The following is a 21873-nucleotide window of genomic DNA, read 5'->3' on the forward strand; positions in this document are numbered from 1 at the left end:
TGAACTTCATAAATTACCAGTTTCTAGAATAGTGAACTTCCATCTTTCTTAGGCCATCCTATCAACCTTAAGTGATTTAGGAAAATTGCTCTAAAAGCATTGAAATATATGGCAAGTGCTTGATTTTAAATTATGTTGCTACCATTCCAAGGGCCTTCTTAGTATTATTTGAGATGCTTTAGAGGATGTGAACTGTAGGGCTTGGAACCACTCCTGAGGAGGCAAATACCACTATAATCATGAGACTTTGCTACCTTAGAAAGCTATAGATGCTTAAAAAGTATTCATAGTTGCTGACAAAGATGTTGGTGATTTTTCTAATGTAAAAGCATTCTTTAACTTTAAAGGTTACATTCCACAAGGATGGTGGGGTGGCCTAGTCAGGTATTGTCATGTAGAGTGGTGAGAATGACGACAGAGGTTAGGGGGCTAGTGGGGAGGAGGGAATCTGACTTAAATGATTTTCTTCACGTTGAAGATGAGACATTGCTGGCATCACAGACTTCTTAGAATGGTGAGGAGATTTTACAAAGAGTAAAAAGTCTGAGGAGACATACTTTGAACCTTTACTATGAATAAATCCGGCTGCATCTCTCTCCTGAAAGGAACAGGATTCTCCCATTAGAGTCAACCAAGACGCACATCACACTCTTCTTATTGGAGCATGTTTCCCAAACATGATTGATTTTTTTTTCTACCAACCATTCATTCATTCATTTGTCCAACAAATACTGAATTCCAACTATGTACACTCTTCTAATTTCTGGGAAAGCTGAACAAGAGATGGCAGACTTATTCTTCTCTATTGCCTTGAAGCGAGGACAGCAATTAAACTAGTAGTTGTAATACACGTCAGTAACGCTAGAGAAGTACAGACTGCTGGAATGATCCTGACGTGGTCTGGGGGGCAGGGAATGGTAGACCTGAAGAGATCTAGTTGAGGTTGGGTAGGAAATGCAGTGGGCACTAGAGAAGGACTGCGGAACAGTATTCTGAATAGAGAAAATCATGAGCAATGAATTAATAAAGGCAAAAGAACGAGTGGCATGTTTGAGGAAATAAATGTTCGGGATGGCCCCCCCAGAGCAGACTTAGAAGTGAGGCTAAAGAGGTAGACCCTAGACCATATGAGCCACTTTTAAGAGTTTGGATTTTATCCTAAGGGAAACGGGAATCAATTGAATGGTTTTATGCAAGGGAAAGTACCTGATCAATAAGAGTCTATGAAAGGACACTCGGGGTGCTGCATGGATAATGCATGTGGAGGGAGGTGGAGGGAGGCTGCTGAGGTAGTACTTCAGGACAGGACCACAGTTTTGACCACAGGAATGGAGAGAGGTGAAAGAAACTGAGAGAAAAAGAGGTGTAAATCAGCGAGACTCAGGGCTGATTTGATGTAAGACTGAGAGGAAGAATAGAGGATGATATTGAAGTTCAGCTTGGGAAACGTAGTGGTTAATGGTGCTGTTCGCTGTGATAAGAAATTAAGTAAGAACAGGTTTGAGGAGTTAAATGACTTCATTTGGAGAGAGGCTGAGTTTGAGATGCCTGCACATCATTTAAAGGGAAGGTGTTTACCAAGCAGTCAGTTATACAGATACAGAATTCGGTAGGGAGATTAGACCTAGAAATATGGATTTGGGAGTCATCCATTGGAAGGATATGAGAAGCAGAGAACCCTGTGGAGCAGAGCTAGTCAAGGAAAGGCTAAGAGAAAGCAGCCCCCAAGCTGACTGGGAAGAATTAGCCTGAATGATAAAGCAGCAACTTGAGAGGTGCTGATTTGATAACTAGGACCAAAGATCGATTGGGAGGGAGGGAGGAGTCAGCAAAACCCTTAGCAGCTGTGAAGATCAGGCAAAACAGGGACAGAGAATGGTCCGCTGGATTTAGTGACAAGGATGAGAACAGTTCCCTTCCAGGTTAGAGGGCAAGTGACTGTAGCACTCCATATTCCTCCTTTTCTTGTAAAGCAAATCATGTGACCTGGGCGTACTGTGTAAAAGTTAAGAATTCCTGGAATCCGGGGGTAGACCTCTACTCTGAGTCAAGTGTATGAGTTTTAGGAACATTAGCTATAATCTTTTAGGTGCTATTTTTGCTCATTTTTAGTCCTCCGCTTTGTTACTAAGTGGTGTAGATTGCTTAGTTTTAGGGAGATGAGATACTATTTGATTAAGTTATTGAAAGATTTTTTTTTAATAAAAATCCAATGAAACAAAAATGTTTTAGTGCATAAGGATTAACTGTAATTATCCAGAGCACCGCAAGCATTAACATTTCAATCAAGGAAAGTTTGACTTATATAAATGTGACGCTCTAATTTCATTGAAAACAAAAAAAAGCACCTTCAGAGTTTGAATATACAATTTTAGCCTCATTAACAGAAATGGGTCTGTACTTCAGGACACTGTTATTTGGTCAGTAATGAATACATTGCTATGGACAATTCTATAAGGTCAGGATTTTTTTTTTTTAAGGAATGGGAATAAGTTAATTATTTTGATGGTGTTGGTTTCATTTTTGAGGGACTCTCTTTTATTTTTCTCTTGTTGTTCTGCCTTATTTTCAAGCTTTGAGTTTGAGTGGCTATGTTGCCTAAATCCAGTATCATGAAGAATAGTAGAAAGATCAGGGCACAACAGAGAGGGAGCAGATACTACTGTTGGTTTAGATAAGTAGCCCGAGGGCAGATACTGGAAAAACTTTTATTCTCCCAGTATCTTTAGGAAATTATGGCAGGGTGTCCTCACCCTAGTATAACTGCTACAGGATGGATTTCCATACGATGTGAATTTTCCTTGTGCTCCTCCAAAAGATGTTTAGTCCTTAAAATTAGTGAGAAAGATTGTCCTGGCAAGACAGAATAATAAGATGGAACTAGACCACCTCCAAGTTTGAATTCTGGCTTCACCACATATTTACTGTGTGTGTCTTAAGTTTTTTAACCTCCTAGCCTCAGTGAAATGGGGGAAATAATAGAATCATCCTCATCGAGGTGATTAAATAAGTTAACATTTTTAAAAAAGAGCAACACCTAGCACAGTAGGCACTGTATATACATACAGAATTTTACACAATCCAATGACATAGACCTTTGTTAATAATTAGAATCCTTTCTGAGTAAATGTTTGAGTTTTACATTGAATGCATCATATTTTAAAATATTATTCCAGCTATAATAATGAGTAGAAGGTAAACATAAATACTCTCTTGCCTTGGCCTTCCTTTGACTGATGAAATACATCACCCAGTGTATCTGGCCAGGATGACTGTTCAGCTGTATCTTAAAAAACAAACAAACAAACAAACAAGATTTTATTTGAGAGAGAAAGAGAGAGTGTGCGCACGTGAGCACAGACACGCACGTGAGTGTAGGGGAGGGACGGGGAGAAGCAGCCTCCCCGCTGAGCAGGGAGCCTGACACAGGCCTTGATCCCAGGACCCTGAGATCATGACCCGAGCCAAAGGCAGACGACTGAGTCACCCAGGCGCCCCTGTTCAGCTGTATCTTTTATGTGTGCCGTCAACATGCCCAAAGCACCTCACGACTTAAAGATCCATATAACTCAGAGGTTAAGTAATCCATCGTATTTCTGGGGAGAGCTACAAAGCGACCTCAGACCATGGCGCCACTGGATGCTTAGAACCTGTGAATTATATTGCAGGGGGAAATGTCCCATTTTTTCAGTTCTGTATCACTTAGTCTATATCTGGTCCTCTTCCTTTAAGCTCTCAAAGTACCCTTGGCAAGCTATAGTATCACCAGCCTCGTTGTCGTAATTAGTCATTGTGTAGTCCTTTATATTTTAAGGATACACACACACACATTTCTCCTGTGAGATAGACTGTTAGCACCCTTATTTTATAGATAAGGAATCTGAAGCTCAAAAAAGGTAAAACTGCTCGCCAGTGGGCACACAAACTGTGAGTAATAGAGCTGAACCAGAGGCTCTCATCCCACATCCCATTTTTATCAGCTGATAATAGACTAGGAGGTAGAATAATAGATACTAATAGGGAGAAATGACTAAAATTGGCTAAGAGGGGGGGAATCCATTTGCAAAACCATGGTTAATATAAGACCATTTTTGTAAAGATATTAATGATAATCAAAATAGAGGTGGCAGAAAGTACGGTTAGTGTAGGGAGAAGATGTGTGTGCCGTAAGACGCCTGTTCTACGCCCGAGGAAGTGAGTAACTTCACTGATTCCACAAACATCCATTGAGAAATTAGTCCTTGGACTTACTCTCCAAGTGGGCCTCCCAGTGGGCTTGCCAGTTCTCATTCCTTTGCTTTCCCTGAAAGCAGAAACAAAATGTTTTACTGCGTATTTAGTAAACAGAGAATTCCCCCCTGACCAACGTGGGGTTGGATACAGAGCTCTTGCACACACCACCTCCGCTCTCTCAAACCTGTGTTTGCATCCCGAGCACACAGCATGGCTTCCAGAACCACCTAGATCACCTGGGTTCACATTCCAGGCTTTGACTCAGGCTTGCTGCTCCTACTGTGTCTCACTGCCTTTTCTACATTCAAATACTTCTTGAAATTACAGATGAAAAAAGTAACTCAGAACGTTTTAAAAAGTTAGAGATTGCCATTTTACAGCTGCAGAAGTTTCCATGGCAGGATCGGTGTACAAAAAAACAAGCACATCTAGTACCTCTAATACAATCTGGGTCAGAGAGTTTTAAGTTCCCAGATTTTTAGAGCCCTGTCTCTAGAAGGTGGAGTGTCGCCCTGCACAACGTGCCTAATTACACCAATTCTCAGACCTCCCGTATCACAAAGGGCTACTACCATCTTCTTGTTTGAAAAAAACACGACAATAAAACAATCCGAAGATAAAGCACACAAAATGCTGACTGTCATGTGGGTGTCTCTCTGTGTTTTCTCTGCGTGATGCTCCAGGTGGGAGAGTTCAGAGCCCATGCCGCTGAGTGGACGGCCAACGTCACAGCCGAGTTCAAGGAGACCAGGAGGCGCCTGAGTGTGGAGATCTACGACAAGTTCCAACGCGCCACCTCCATCAAGCGGAAGTTGTCCGCGGAGCTTGCCGGGAACCACAACCAAGAGCTGACTCCTTCTAGGAGGACCCTGTCTGTGAATCACCTAGCCAGCGAGAGGGATGTCTTGCCTCCCTTACTGAAAACTGAGAGTATCTATTTGAATGGATTGACGCCACACTGTGCAGGCGAGGAAATTGCGGTTATCGAGAACATTAAATAACCCTCTCTTTGAAGAACCTTAGGCGTAGCCATAGGTGAGGACTTCTATATGCTCTTTATGACTGTTGCTGGTAGCATTTTTTAAATTGTGCATGAGCTCCAAAGGGGGAAAAAAATAGATACACCCATCATGGCCATCTACCATCAAGAGAATTTGGAATTCTGAGCCAGCACTATCTTTTTGATGATGCTTGTTGAGCAGTCCACTTTCTTGGACAAGTGGAATAAAACAAGCAATGTCTGATGCCTTTTGTGCCCAGACTGTTTTCCTCCCTCTTTTCGTAACGTGCCATAAGGCCTCAGAATGAATTATAATTGTTTCTGGTAATCATGTAGCTTCGAGGGATCAGTCCTTAACTTTTCAGGGTCTACCTAACTGAGCCTAGATACGGACCATTTATGGATGACCACGTTTCTTTTTGTAAATGGCAAGAGATTCTTATGCAGCCTTTTACCTAAGAAATTTTCTGTCAGTGCCTTATCTTCCGAGGAAACAGAACCTCTCTAGCTAATGTGTGGTTTCTCCTCCCCCCCCCCCCAACCCCTAGGCTCACCTCTGCAGCCCTTTATCCCACAACTCCCGTTTGAATACCATACCTTGCTGGGAACAGTGTGTAGACTGAAGTGATGATGCCCAAAGAAGGAATAGATGCCAAATTAGATGGACACTGAAGCAACTCTCAGAAATTCTAGCGTTAAAGGCACTGCAAAGAAATGAGGTGCACAGATGGCCCCTCTGAGTATTTATTTGACTCAGGTACGAGTGGTACATATACACAGTATAATTATTTCCAGCCCGGTAAAATGGGCTACTCCAAACAGTCCCTTTTTTTTTTCCTGGCAGTATTTGGAAGTTATCATTTATTCATCACTACATATTTTGAAAGGTGGAAGCAGAAGAAGAAAAAATGTATATATATATGATCTGACAGAAGAAAGCTGTTAAACACGGATCTTACTGGAGGTGATTTAAGACAATTGGTGTGAACTACCGTTCTGAGGAAAAGAAGACAGCACGATAATGTGCTACAACCATTTGCTAATAAACATAATACTGCCGGCACCTCTTTGCTTTTTTGATGTGGAAGGCTTACCCGACTTTCTTTCCCGGGTGACTTTTGCCAGACAGGGGAGGTGATGCTGTAGTCGGAGCTGGGCACAGCCTCGCCTTGTGTGGGTGTCCCTCTGGAACTGTGACTGAGCATGAGAGCAGAAGTTAAAACTGGGATCACTGTGATATTGCACATGGGGAAAAAAATGCAGATTGCAAGCATAATTCATTTTTGACATTAGAGAAAAAGCTGTTCTAGCACAATTTAAATCTTGAGAGCTTTTTTTTTTTTTTAGATAGAAAAGGCTGATAACCCTTTTCAGTTGAATTTTATATCCTGTAACTCTTTGGATGTTTCCAAGATTCAGAAGAAATTCATTAAAGGCACCTAGTAGAGATTGCTCCTCTCTTTTATTTTCATACTTAGATCTGCTGTACATTGTATATATAATTTTTCAAATGCAGAAAGAAGATTACTTCTCCAAATACAATTGCAAAACATTTCTTTTATTCGGGGGGTGAGGGTGGTGGAAATATCTGAATAAGTGGCATTCGGATTAGGGTCTTAAAATATAAACCGAGGATCTTAAAAAAAAAAACACACATTTAAATAGATACTTATTTTCCAAAATTTAAATTTAAGCTAGAAATGTAAATATTCAGTTAACTTGTTGAAGGTACTTTTATAAACTTAAAAAATTCTAACCAAAATTTTAGAAAGTCGGGCTCTTTTAGAAAGAAAGCTACACCCATTTCCTCAATAACTGTTCTGACAGTTCATATGGTGGAATGCACCATGTATAAACTGTGAATTGTATTGACAAATAAAGTTTGTAATTAAAGTCAGCATTTTCTGAGTCTCCTGCTTGCTGCTGAGAATGGAGATGGGATTCTAGCCGAGCAGAACTCCAGGATGTCACCTTTCATGCTGAGATTTCTGTGGCTCCTTCATTCACAATATTCAAGAAATATTTTTGATGCGGTATTACTACCCTTGTTAAATATGTGCAGAATGTTCTTCTTGGTGACTGTTAATCAAAAGTAAATATCCTGACATTTCCCTTTGGAAATATATTTTAAATAGCATGTAAATTCAAGATTGTTTCTACATTATGACATATTAATGTCTTATTTTATCATTATAAGACTTTGTCTTGACACTGAAGTAATCCGAATGCCAAACATGGGCACCTGAATATTTTTTGTAAGGGAAAAAACAATCAAAACATCCTGGCAGTGTCGAAGCCCAAAGAAGTCCGTTGCCAGCTAATCTTCTAGACCTCATACCCCAAATATTTCAACAACATACCTTATCAGTATCTTGCATAAATGTATTGATTCATTCCCAAGCACCTTGATGCTCAGTAAATGTCTTCAACCTGGTTCCCAACATTATCCTCAAAATTGGGGAAAATCTAAGAAAAACTGTATATCAATTTTATTTCCTCAAGCTTTAATGTGTTTACTTACTGTGGAGAGAACATTGATACAGATTTTGACATAGTCTCAAATTTTCTAGTGAATTTGTTTTTTCATTGGACCAGTTTTAAGAGTAGTTTTGCCCTGAAGAATATCTGGGGAAAAAAATTAAGTACTAGAACCAGCAAGGATCAGGAACTCTGATATGAAATCTTAGATGTGGATTCTAGACAAGAATCCTCTACCTTACAGCTATTAAATGTAGAAGTGATTATTTTGGAGTTCTTTCAATTTCTTATACAAATCCATATATTTTGCTACTTAGTTAATGTCATCCACCCTTTTTTCAATAATATTTCACTTTTGTAATACAGGAAGAAGTGAAACTTCTAAAGCCAAGAGAGAACTGAATAATTTGTTTCTTAGCCATCAATAAAGTGGGAGCAGTGTGTATGTAGGGCTTTGTTTCTTTCTCAAATTCTAAGGAATATGTGACATACAAGAAAGACTAAATTCCACCTCACTTTGTGTAAAAAGTCTGTGGAATTCTTTGATTCTTAAGGCTAGAGTTTCAAGCAGACTAAGGGAAATTTTAGATGGAATACCAAAAAAAAAAAAAAAAAAAAAAAAATTCAGCCATTCTGAAGACTTGAGATACCTATTTATGCCTAAGTACTACAGACCTAGATCAACTTATATTGTTTGTTTTCCTTTTTAAAAAAATGTTTGCTGTTCTAGTAAAATCATAACTTATTTGTGGTTTGCATTCCTTATTAAAGTGCAAGTATAAATTTGCTTTTGTATAAAGTAAAAGATGTCTCTATTTGAATACTCATAATTCCATTAAAATTAATATATGATTTTGCTCCAGCATGAGTTTACTTAAATGTCCTTTTATAGGGAAACTTACTGGCCTTGCACATGCTCTTGTGTTAGTCCCAAGATGAAACCTGGTTACTTTTAATGGGGACTTCTGAGGGTAACTCACTTATTATGGTTTTCTTAATAAGGGGAAATCTTCATAAGCTCCATGTACTTCCTTCATCCCACTCTACCACAAAGGTTTATCCAGCTTTTGTTTCACACATGACATTTCCCCACTCAGATCTCAACTACGCCTTCCCGCAAGACAGGGATTAGTTCCAAGGACCAGGAGTTTTGACTCTGCTCTTCTGTTTGACTCAGCACCATTTGTTCACTAACCTCAGTTTTTACTATATCTAATATTCATAAAACCATTGATTTTCCCTAGTATTAGCACTATAAAATATTTTTATTGTCATGCTTGTCTCAATTTACTATTTTTTCTTTTTTTCTGTCATTCCTTTTCAAAGTGTTTCTTACTGCCTCGTTTTTATTCTTTCTCTTTTGCACTAAGGGCTTGGGTTTCTCTCCAAGCCACATAGCCATCTAGCCAGTTCCCATTGGCTATCTCCACTTCTCAAAGACATTTCAACACGTCTAAGACTCTCCTGATCTTCCCCCAGACCTGGCCCTCTTGGTGTCACTTATTTCAACAATTGGCACCCCCATCCATCTGGTTGGGCAATATCCTTGATGTCCTCTCCCCTTCAACTCCACATCCACCTTTCACCACAGCCCTACAGACTTGCCTCCTGAATATGTCATGAATTTGTACACAGCCACTACCTGTATCCAAGCCATTGCCATATAACTCCCCTGGCACTGACTGCTTTTGCATCATTTTCTGCTCCAGTCATTGATGGTAGAGTGGTCTTTTTAATATGCAAATCTGATTGTGTTACTCTCCAGTTTAAATCCACTAATTGTCTTTCAATTTTATAGAAGACCAGAATCCCTCACATCGCCTACAGGGCTCTCTTTTGGTCTACTTTATGCCATCATCTTCAGATTCATCTTGTATTACCCCCTACTCCTCTGTATCCCAGCCCCACTGGATTTCTTTGATCACATTACCCTGCTGTCGTTCCCTTTGCCTGGAATGCTTGCTCTCCTTTTACACCTCAGCCTTTTCCACCTAACAAACTTTTACCCATCCTTCAGAACCCAGCTCTCAAGTATCACCTCCTCTGATAAGCCTTCCCTGACACCAATTCCGGTACCTTTATAATATACTGTATAAAATCCTATTCTTTTCCTTTGATTTATGATTAGTCATCACTATTCTTATTATCTGTCTTCCCCACTAGAATTCATTTGTGTTAGCTTGCTATTTCCAGACCCTAGCCAAGTACATATAGCAGGTGCTGCAAAAATTCATGGTGAACAAATAACATAAAAACAGGTGTTTAACTTTAACAGTCTGATGTATACTTGTGTGTGGTTCTCCCAGCGCCACAAACATCTGTCCTCTTCTACTGGGTTAGTAGTAAATGGGGCACAGAGAGTCGTTATTTCTCCAATTTACTTACAAGCTGGTACTAGTTACTCATGGTATAGGAGAAAAATCAAAGCCAATTCTTCAACCAGAGAGACTTTCAGTTTGTCATACTCTTACTCCTTATAAGCAAGGGTTTCATTATTTTCATTTCCAAAGTTTGGCTCACAATAGATACCATCAAAACTATTCAATGACAATTTAATCTTGAAAATTTGTTTAGAAATTAATTGTAAAATATTTGCCAGTACTAGTAAACGGATGCCTCTTATTAGTAGAAAGCTAAATACACATTTATTTCTCCTTGCCAAATGAAATTCAGCTTTCTCATGCTTAAATTTATAAGCAGTCTGGGAAGAAATCCATTATTGGGCACATTTTGAACTGTATCCAATAGAGAATATTAGTCACTTACATGGTATAATTTTGAAATTAACTCACAGAATAAACATTGGTTTTCATGTAGTTGATGCCTGACTTTTGCAGATGGTATTTCTTCTTACACTGTACAATTCATAGGGAGTAGCATATAGATGATTTTTATCATACTTTCTAATTTTAAAACATTTTATGACATCAGACTCTATGTTTCATGATTTTTCCTAAAAATTTTTAGATGAGCATTGATGGCAATGTCTGGTCCAGATTCAAATTTTATCATTGCCCAAGTATCTCAGAGTTGGAAAGACAAAGCCTCAAGATACTGTCAATACATCTAATTAACCCATCCTGTTTCTCGGTCAGTCAGGTACAGAAATTCAAAGTTTACACATGCACTGAGAAAGTTTAATATTGCCAAAGTCTAGCTATATACAAGTAGATTAGCCAAGTGTATAAATCTCTTCAATGATTATGTTGTATGTACAAACAAAATATTACCATGCTCATGGTTTACCAAGTCAGCATTTTTCAAGAGCCTTTATTGTGCCAATTACTGGGAACACTAAGCCAAATAAATGTCTGCTCTCTGGGAGATAGCAGTCCACAGGTCAGAGAGTGACACGCAGCACAGAGAGAGGGAAGCTTCTCAGGGCTGAGGAGCCCTGACCAAAAGGCTCTTGCCTTTTTATGGACTTGGGAGGCCGAGGCTAAGGAAGAGGGAAGGGCTAACAGTGGAAAGCTACTGAGTCAGAGTGGAGAAAGGTCTCGGCTGAGGGCCCAGTAAGGAGGCCTCCAAATGGAGGTGCCTGCTTCGGAGTCCTTGCCTGATACTCCCTCGGGAAAACCACAGTGGGCTGGTTGTGGGAAGGGCAGCTTTCCCCATGCTGCCTGCCAGGCAAAGGCTTGAAACTACCCATGGTTGGGGCTGAAAGACCACACACAGGACTTTAGCCTGGAGCCAGACTCCTCAGAAGGAATGGTGATGCCCATCTGAGAATTTTGGATTTGACACTGGAAAGACATTTCAAGCTTTAAAATAGGGAGCAATGTGAATCGATGTGTACTTTTAGGATGATCGCTCTGGCAATGGTATGGGGTAGATGCTAAGCTAAAAGAGCTGGGATGCAACGCAGGAAGTCAGAGGAATCTGTGGTGGCCCCTGAGGAAGGGATTCCTGTCTAAACCATATGAGGGCAACTGGGAGATGCTGGTGCATCCACCACCTTCACCTAAGATGAGGAACATGGAGCTAGGAGAAAGCAGAAGATTCGACGGGGAGGACTGATGTTTTGAATTTAAAGTATCCATGGGGTCACCCAAGTGAAAACCCGCAGTGGGCAATTAGAATACTCAAATGCTCTCAGGTCAGGCAGCCCAGATAGAGAAATGAATGTGGGAATCACTAACATGAGAAGTGCTGCATATTAATAGTGAGAAGCTGAAGTTACTTACCATAGTCAATAGCGTTAGGTAAAAGGCCCTTCTAAATGTTAATCCAGTTTGGAATGATACATGTCAGGTGTATTTCATTGCAAGTCAGAAAACCCTCTCATATGAATTACATAAGAAGGTCTTAGAACCTTTCCAACCTAAACAATAATCAAGCATTACTTTCAGGTTGGTACTACAGTAATCACACTACTTTTTCTTTATGGTAAATGGTTTTCATCAGCAAAGCATATATACGTTTGTACTTTATTTTAGCCATGCCTACACAACTTCCTTTGGTTCTGCTAATTTTAACATATGTTCCCAGGATATCCTCTTATCTTGAAAAAGAGAAATAGAACTAAGACATGGGTTAAAATAGAAAAATACAAATGACAACGGACATGACAACTGTGGCAGGTACTGCTGGTGCCTGAACCGGATTCCCAGTTGACTGGGCTGGTGGCCCCATGTCCCGATGCTCTGAGGGTTAGATGCTAACAGCTCACAGCTGCCCCCTTTTCTACAGAGTAATCTTCTGCAGATCAGAAGCCACCACAAGGAGGTTACCCAGTGCCAACCCCACCACAATGTGGGCAACGCCCAGCCAATAAGCGACATGTGGATAGCAAAAGGCAGCCATCCTTCCTTAAGGTGGGATTTAGTCTGTGCTGCAACTTACTCCAGAGCTCTCTGTGGGACCATGTTGAGGCTAGACTCCAGCTGAGACCACATTCTTGCTTAGCACCTTCCCCTGCCCTCTCCTGCTTCCCTCCCTCCCTTTCTCCGGAGGGCACACTCCTAAATATCACATGCACCTGAATCCCTGTCTCAGACTCTGTTTTTGTGACAACTATCGAAGTTACCTAATGGAATAGCAGGTCAGACCCAGGGGAAGGAGAAATAAAACACAAAAATTTTAATACAGAGGTGATGATTCGGAGCCACTTAACACAGCTACCAGTTTCTAGGCAGCCCAAGTGAAAAGTAAAACCCTTATTAATGACTTGGTTCTCAATGTCCGTGATGAGAAAGTATATCCACGTCTCATGAAAACATAGTCTTTCTAGGGCTGAGCTCTAAAGTAAAAGTTTTATTCAAGGCTTCATATAGGTAACAGAGAGAGATGCAGGAGAAACAATACAATATCCCTACAAAAATGTTACAGTGGATTCCATGACTGTTCTTGATATTAATTCTAGATACAAGATATTGGGAGAGCACCAATTTTAGCTTAGTGAAAACATTTCTTCAGCATAGGTCAAAACAATATGACCCATGTGCACATCTTTTGGGTATCTGCCTAAGTAATGTTTTAAATTTCCATAGCAGAAATGTTTTTACAAACTTCAGTTATCTCTAAGAATAACCTGAAAATTGGATTTTAAAAGGCAAATTTCTGAGTCCCATCACTAGAGAAGCTCCTGAAGTAGGTATAGAGTAAAGCCCAGAAAATGAACCCCTATCTGCCTGTTCTCCAAGATTTACATTTTGAGAAGCTAATACAGAACACTAGGTAGAAATGGTTTCTCAAAATTTCATTTATATCAACACAGTTTTCAATAAGAATTGGATAGCAGAAATTTTGTGGTGTTATTCTCTGATATTTGACCCAACTACTGGCACATGTGTATAAATGGAGTATGGATTGGTCAACTTTATAGACTGAATATGCAGATGATAGGTCTGGAATTTTGGGTGCACATGGAGGTCAGCCAAGCTTGACATAGCTCACAAGGAGGTTGGCCATGAGATGATCCTCTGTAGAGGTTAAGAACAAGAAAGGAGTCTATTCACAATTCATGTAGGAATTTATGGAATCTTCCTGATTGATAGTTTATATTTAAAAGCGAACTTTTCCCTAGGGCCAGTTCCACCCTCATATTTGATCACTATTCTGCAGTCCACTGGGAACATTTCTTTTTCAGGTAGAATTCTGAAAACGGTAAGATTTGAAATGGCCACAGAAAACACACCAAAAATACTGTTTGTCTTGAAATCACACAGCTGTGGTATAGGCTGGAGAGATTTAAAGTTTTTTCCTTGGCTTCCACAGAAGTTGCAAAGTGAAGTGAGCTGGGTAAACCAGTCACAAAATAGCTGAATTGGGGAAGTTTGGACACATACTAACTGTGATTGAGAGAGAGTGATTAACAGCTAAATACAACACACCCCTTGGGAAAATAAAACAATATGGCTTCTAACTAGATCAGTTTCTCAACCTCTGTGTTACTGATATTTTGGACTGGGTAATTCTTTGTTGTGGGGCTGTTCTACACGTTGTGGGATGTTTGGCAGCCTTAGTGACCTCTACCCACATTGTGTATGTTGTAGTAAAGAGTTCAGTAATGTCAACCAAGAGGAAATCACACACTCCAAGAGAAGAAACAGGTGAACCCTTAATTAAATATATGCAGTCGAGAAATTCCCACAAACTAGGGAATGCTGTAAGAGAATTGATAGAGATGGAGCATTTGTTCAAACCAAAGGAATAAAACAAATGAATGAGAAGAGCTAAGTTACCTGCAATTTCTCCTGAGTTAACTTGACCTGATTCAGTGCTAAACAGACCTTCCATAATTAGGTTTAGATTAAGGAGAATTAAAGTCATTTTTGACCCTGTGGTCTAAAGTTCTTACATTGCTCATCTGTGGGCAGCCACTGTAACCAAGGCAAGTGGTCAGATATTAAGCAGTTCCATCTGCTATGCCAGCTGCAAGCCTGCATTAGTTAGGTCTGCATTTTGGAGGCTAGTGGCCTAGGGAATAAGACTTTCTCAAAACCCCTTTACCCTGAGAGTCATGTAAATCCTCTTTGAGCTTTTCCCAGCGTGTTCTCTGAGGAAGCCTGCTGCAATGGTATAGTCAGTCTCCCTTGTAAAGGTCTTATCTCATCTGAGTCCAAGTAGCAATTTCCTTCAGCAAAATAAGGCTCTTGGCGTTGCAGTGTAGGAATTAAAAACTACATTTCCTATTAATTTGTGAATGCTGTTCCCATGACAAGGCTGAATTTTAAAGGCTGTTTAACATTTTTCAGTTTGATAATTTCTTACAATCAGCTATGGAACAGGACCAACATTACAATGAGGTATTCCAATTTTCATGAATTATTTTGGCAATGGCTCTTAGCAGAAAAATATTTCATCGGAACTTGATCATTTTCTGCCACGTAAGCATAGCAGCGTCCCCTGCACACTTCATTCAAAGACTTGGGCTCTTGACTCTGCACCCTACTTAACCAACTGTCTCAGGGCTTTTTCAAAATTTCTTTAAGTCAACTGCTCTGAAATTTTTACTTACGTAGGTGGATCTGATCTCTTGTTAATGTGGCTGTGAGGAATCAAAGCTCTATGTCAGCCTTTCTGGAAAATATTTAGTTAAGCACTACCCATTGGTATTCTTTGGGGAAAAAATGTTTTTGGTCAAAAAATTTGCATATCCACAACTAGTACCAGCAAGCTAAAGGCTTTGAGAAGTCTTACAGTAAAGAATCTGTATTAGTTAATTACCCCCCAAATTTAACAACTTGAAACAGACATTTGTTTTCTCAGAGTTTCTAAAGATTGGGAATCTGGGAATGATTAGCTGGGTGGTCTGGCTCAGGGTCTTTCATGAGGTTACAGTCAAGCTGCTGGCCAGAGCTGCAATTGTATGAAGGCTTGACTGGGGCAGGGAAATGTATGTCAAAGATGGCTCGCTCAAACGCTTATTGGCGGGAGGTCCCAGTTCCTTACCACAGACACCCCTTCACAACACTTCCAAGTGTCCTCATGACATGGCAGCTGGCTTCCCGCAGACTGAGTGATCTGAGAAAGAGAAAGCAAGCAGAAAGCCTCAGTGCTTCTTATAATCTAGCTTGTGAAGTCACACACAGTCACTTCCACTTTTATTCTATTTGCTAGAAGTGAGTCACTAAGTCAGACTAACAAAGGGAGGGCAACTAGGCTCTGCCCTTTGAAAGGAGCATCAAACAACGTGTGGACATCCTTTGAATCATCACGTACGGTTTAAGCCATCATTTTCTTTATTTTACCACAGAAGTTTCTCTGACCATAATACTTATTGCTATGGTTAATAATCCTGTAGAATGGAAGGTAATTGGGGAAATGCCAGGGTATGCTCTTGATTTTCACTCAAGGAAATATAGACAATGAAAACATACATATGTATGTATATAAATTGATAAGTCAACAAAGTATCATCTTTGTTTTCTTCTTTTCTAAGTTGGCAAATATATCTTGGACATTTTTAGAGAGATGTTAGTTAACTAATAGTCCTGAAACAAGTTATACAAATGTTTAAAAAAATGCTACTCATTGCAGGACACTTACAATGCTCATTCTGTGTATAGTCTGTTATGGTTGGAGACACTTTTATTCTAGACAAAAGGATTTCCCCAGCTTCAATATAAAATGATAACCATGGCAGGAAGGATAAAGTGATGATCATGGCCTCTGGGAGCATTCCCTTGGACAGTTGTTGAGAATTTATAAGTATAGAAACCTTCAAGATGGAAGTAGAAGGTACCTTGATGCACAGATCTGTTAGACACCAATACTGTCAATTAAACCAACCGAACCTGATTGCATATTTTTAAAAATCATTTTGGGTTTCAGATAGGAGTTTAAGCTTTTTGACTATGTAAGCTAATAAAATAATTTGGGGATGGATCATTACTTCTCAGATAATTCATGATCCATTCTACATACTTAAAGTGTAAATCTCAAAAAAAGAAAAGGAAAACTGGCTATTAGAAGTATGGGTTACATTGGTTCTTCACAAGTGACTTTCATTCTATTGACAAATTTTCATGGAATAGTAATTACGGTTTTAGTAAAACAGAATCACCATGGCAAAGGCAAGAAATCATACCTGTACCTCTCCGTGGAAATAAGAGTAGAGTAGAGAATATTCAAGAATATTAAGCACAAGAGAAAATATGCATCCTTTCATTACTTACTGTTTTTAGAGGGCATCTGGGTGAAAATCTCTGTGTGACTCTATAGTTTTGCTTCTGCTGCCAAGAATCGTTTCTGTAGGTAAACATATTCTACTCTATCTTGTTGGCCATTTGCAAAAAAAGGAATTGTTTACCATTCAGATCCCAAGAGACTGGATTATCAGAAAAGAAAAAAACTGAACATGACTGGACTGACCCAGAGGCAGGGAAGTTTCTGGAATAGCCCAGGGGGTGATGCTGACCATAAATGAAATATACCAAGGAATCTTCCTTTACCTTTTAAACAAATCTATACATATACATATCTGAGTCTGAAACTAGATTAGATGTAATCATCTCAAATAAGTTGGTATAACTACAGCATATCCAATTACATCTATTCAGAAGCCGTATTTCTTTCTTTCATCAATTAAAATTAATAAGGGGAGACTTTAATTAGTGCCAGCCCTTTGAGCATGGAGAATATGAACATTGATACAGCCTGGAATATTAGTGGTTTCAGGAGTCTCATTTGCCCCCAAATGTTCTCCTAAAGGACCTATGTCTGAAACCTCGTTAGAAATAAAAGATATTTTCAAAAGAAACATAAATATTACCCCAGTGCTTTTAAATTCTTCTTACTTCCAGGATATTGTCCCAAGGAAATAATTTTAGAGAAAAGGAAGAAAATCTGTAAATACAAAGATGTTTTAGAAGTGTTAATGATTATGTAACCAGATTCCCCAATCATCATTAGATCACAGGAACTACCGGGGTCAGATGATTATTAAGAACTTGAAATTCTTGGGGCATCTTTTCCTGACCTTCTGGCACATGCTCTTTCCCCAGGTATTTCTAGGAGTCCCCCGGAGGTGTCACACCTCCCCACAAATAGCCACAAACCAGTCTCCCAATGGACATCACTCTTGCTTTGTTCTTCTCACCAGGGACTGCCGTTTCCCATAGGTATCACCACTGCTGCCCTCATGAAATCCTCCATCTGCAGTGTCTGTGACTTTTCCATTGCCTAAGCCATGCCATTATTGGTGACAACAAGGAGTATATCCCAAAGCAATTTTGCTTCGTTATTTCAGTAACTTACTGAGAAATTGAATTTTTTTATTATGTTCAGTAGCCAGCATATAGTATATCATTAGTTTTTGATGTAGTGTTCAACGATTCATTAGTTGTGTGTAACACCCAGTGCTCATCACAACACATGCCCTCCTTAATGCCCATCACCCGGTTACCCCATCCCCCCACGCCCTTCCCCTCTGTAACCCTCAGTTTGTTTCCTAGAGTCCAGAGTCTCTCATGGTTTGTCTCCCTCTCTGATTTCTTCCCGTTCAGTTTTCCCTCCCTTCCCCTGTGGTCCTCTGCTCTATTCCTTATGTTCCACGTATGAGTGAAACCATAAGATAATTGTCTTTCTCTGCTTGACTTACTTCACTTAGCATAATCCCCTCCAGTTCCATCCATGTCGATGCAAATGGTGGGTATTCATCCTTTCTGGTGGCTGAGTAATATTCCATTGTATATACAAACCCCATCTTCTTTATCCATTCATCTGTTGAAAGTCATCTCTGCTCCTTTCACAGTTTGGCTATTGTGGACATTGCTGCTATGAACATTGGGGTGCATGTGCCCCTTCTTTTCATTACATCTGTATCTTTGGGGTAAATACCCAGTAGTCCTATTGCTGGGTCATAGGGTAGCTCTATTTTTAATGTCTTGAGGAACCTCCATACTGTTTTCCAGAGTGGCTGTACCAACTTGCATTCCCACCAGCAGTGTAAGAGGGTTCCCCTTTCTCTACATCCTCGCCAACACTTGTTGTTTCCTGTCTTGTTAATTTTTGCCATTCTAACTGGTGTGAGGTGGTATCTCATTGTGGTTTTGATTTGTATTTCCCTGATGGCTAGTGATGCTGAACATTTTTTTTACTGCCTGACTAAAATCATCATACTGTACCTCCCTTCTAGGCCCCTATCCAGACAGGCTTCTGTTGGGCACAGAACATCAGTTAGCAGGACTAGATTTATCTACCTAGATCTATCTAAATTTCAGGTGAGGCTTAAAGTTGAATCTTTGCTACATTTCTATTTTTAAAAAATTAGAAACACAGTGAGTTCTCAGAGATTACAGCAGAAAACATCAGTCTAATATAATGTGATTATGTTAAATATTAAAACACCACAAATATATTGGAAATGCATAGAAGTGTATAGACTCTAACGTTACATACAAAAATCATTTAGCAATCATATTTTATAGACCCAGATTATAGCAATAAGCATATATGAAAAAACAAGTCATGTAAAAACATATATTGTATGTTGTACTTTTAATATACATATAGATATTATATATGCATATATATAAGAAAAATTATATACTTCCTAAAAATTATTGGGTGGATCAGAAAGAAATATATATAGTAACCTACTAACACTTTAAAAGTTCATTAAAGAATCCAGTAAGATCCCAAGGGAAAGGGAGAGCAGGCAGAAAAATCTGTCAAAGCCTAGAAAGTAATTCAGGTCCAGAGAATGGGGGCTGGCCAGGGTGGGAGACCACACTGGGGGATGGCCCTGGGACAGCAGGAATCTCAATTTACAGGGGAAAACAACAGAGCATCAATAATTTGATCATGGAAGGAGAATGCCAACGGTTCATCAGTCCCCTTTTGATTTTGCTTTGGGCTAACCCAGACTTCAATACCTGTTTCCTCCTAGAGTGTCATAATGAAATGGCCAGGGGCCTTATTCAGAAACTAAAGCAACTTTTAAAATTATGTCGATTTTTGTCCTTGCCCTGAACTCATTTCAATTCTCAGAGCTTCTCAGTGCTTTAACTCTTCTCCTCTCTCAATATCTGTATGTTCATTACAGCTGTACAGCATATTGCAATTATGTAATTATATTTCATAAATGACATTAGAGCAACTACAAAAGTCCAGCTGAGGTCACACTCCCTAACAAATGTCGAAATAAGAGTAAGAGGTAAATCTAACAGTACATTTGATTAAATGGAACAGCTCATCTTTGCTCACTGAGTTCTAGATTTATAAGGTTAAATCTTTCTGAAATCTTAGGATAAAACCTAAGGCTGATCCAAAGCTACTGAATGGAAAAGTTGGTAATCTAAAAATAGGCATAGTCATTAAATGTTAGTGACTCCATCTTAAAGTGAAAGAAGATGTGCCTATCAGTATGCTCTGGAGTGCCCTTAGGAGCAGAGTATGCGTACTCATGTCCCTCAAACCTTGTCTAAAGAACAGTCAAGACTGATTGGATTTTCTGTGTGTAAGCCATTGATCACTGGGAATAAAGAATGTTTATATCTGAGGTATACAAAGATGAAAGGAAAAAGACTGTAGACAATATTGGTCTACTGATATATGTCCTGTGATGGCCTGAGATAGAAATATCTTCTAATCTTCTCACAGAGAACATATTTTTCTCTACTTGGGGAATTCATAAATAATTTTCCTTATGGTGTTGGTTGAATCATAGTTCTCTGAAGACAGGTACTTTGTTTTTTGTTTTACTTTGTCTATCCATAATGCATAGTGACTTAAGCTGTTTACATATGGAATGGATGTTTGGGCAGAGGGTGGAGAGAGAGGCAGGCAGGTGAAGGAAGTAGAAGAGGGAAAGAAAAGCTGATCTAGCAGATTCTAAAAATGATGTGGAGGGACTGGTTGTGACAGGAGTTTTTAACTTTTGTTCTACTTGAGAGGTTTGGAAGGCGTCTGCACCAAGGCAGGTTGTCCTCAAATGCCTGTTGGGTTGAGTATTTTCTCAAACAGTCCAGTTTGCAAATGAGCATCAGATTCCACAGCTTAGATTCCCTGGTAAGCCACAGCCTGGGTATCTGCAGAGTCTTGCCCCCCCCCCCCCCCAGGATTACATTCTGGTCATTCTAATGGTTACTGTTACGAGAGTAATGACTCTTTAATGCCCCAAATGCACTAGGAGAACCACCTACCAAGGTTAAATCTGTCAGACTCCATAGCAGGTATTTTTTCCACTATACTAAGCTGCATCCCAGAAAGCCCCACGGTCTAGAGTCACAGAGTTCCCATACTAAGTTACAGTCTCAGTGGGTGCCAGCAACACTCTTCCTCCAAAAATGCCTCAGGGGAACCATTCATGGGGAAATATCAGAATACCATCCTTCCCTTTTTCCCCATGTCTGTCTCATCCCCTATCATCAGTCAGCATGGGCGCTACCAGAGAAGTCACACAGAGCAGTAGGCAGGATGTGTGTTTGGAGAGGAGCCAAGTGTGATCTCCCTCCTCCCACAAACTCACTGTCACCTTCAACCCAACCTCCCCGCATAGAAACACACTCTGGCAATCGTCCATGGGGAAGAGAGAGAATCTCTTCTAGACTCCAAATATATTGGAGACCAGAGTAGGTAGATCCTTGAATTTCTGAAAAAAAATATGACTGAGAAATTTCTGCAAATTAAAAGGCTATTGAAGTAACATCTAAATTATGCAGCAGTTTTTTCTTTGCTACAGTGTGGTCCAAACTTTTTATGTCATGCAAGTAAAGGCATATTCATAAGTGGCTCAGCAGGCTGACACCTTACACAGCTTTTGATTGATGAGTATTTCTGCACACCAAAGGGCTAGAAAAGGCTTCTTACCTAGGAAGTATTTTGACTGCTTGAGGGATTCAAATGTAATAGCACATCACCACAATTTTAGGACACAGAATGGAAGTGAGAACATGTTCAGGCTCTCGGCACACAATAAACCAACCCCCAGACCTTATATTGGGCTAAAGATGATCTGTTATGTGGATCTAGTGAAAAGGTAATCAACATAATCATTTCCTGAACCAGACTATATATACTATGACTGAAATACTGGTCTTTAAATGGCATTCATTAAATTGCATTAAATTAGAGGCCCTTGGAAAATTACTATTTCTTTTAGTCTAGAAAGTTTGTCTAATGATAATCTTGGCTGAACATTGTCCCATTGGATATTGGCACCAAAAAATGGGTACTTCCATTGAACTTGAGAATAATTCATGGTGGAATGGAAATGG

General features: G+C 39.6%; 1 protein-coding gene across 2 annotated transcripts in view; it reads left to right on the plus strand.

Moving 5' to 3' along the window:
- KCNK2 (potassium two pore domain channel subfamily K member 2) overlaps positions 1 to 5342 on the plus strand; it is a 216144-nt gene extending 210802 nt beyond the window's left edge. The window contains exon 7 of one of the 2 annotated variants that reach the window (XM_035010551.1): positions 4917 to 5342. In XM_035010551.1, coding sequence (XP_034866442.1) covers positions 4917 to 5234 — 318 coding nt within the window. In that variant the 3' untranslated portion in view covers positions 5235 to 5342. The remainder of the gene's footprint in view (positions 1 to 4916) is intronic. The other variant, XM_035010552.1, reaches the window with a different exon arrangement.
- Positions 5343 to 21873: the final 16531 nt, after the last annotated feature.

This window comes from Mirounga leonina, unplaced genomic scaffold, assembly GCF_011800145.1.
Source record: "Mirounga leonina isolate KUSES-001 unplaced genomic scaffold, KU_Mleo_1.0 Mir_154, whole genome shotgun sequence".
NCBI classification, from domain to species: domain Eukaryota; kingdom Metazoa; phylum Chordata; class Mammalia; order Carnivora; family Phocidae; genus Mirounga; species Mirounga leonina.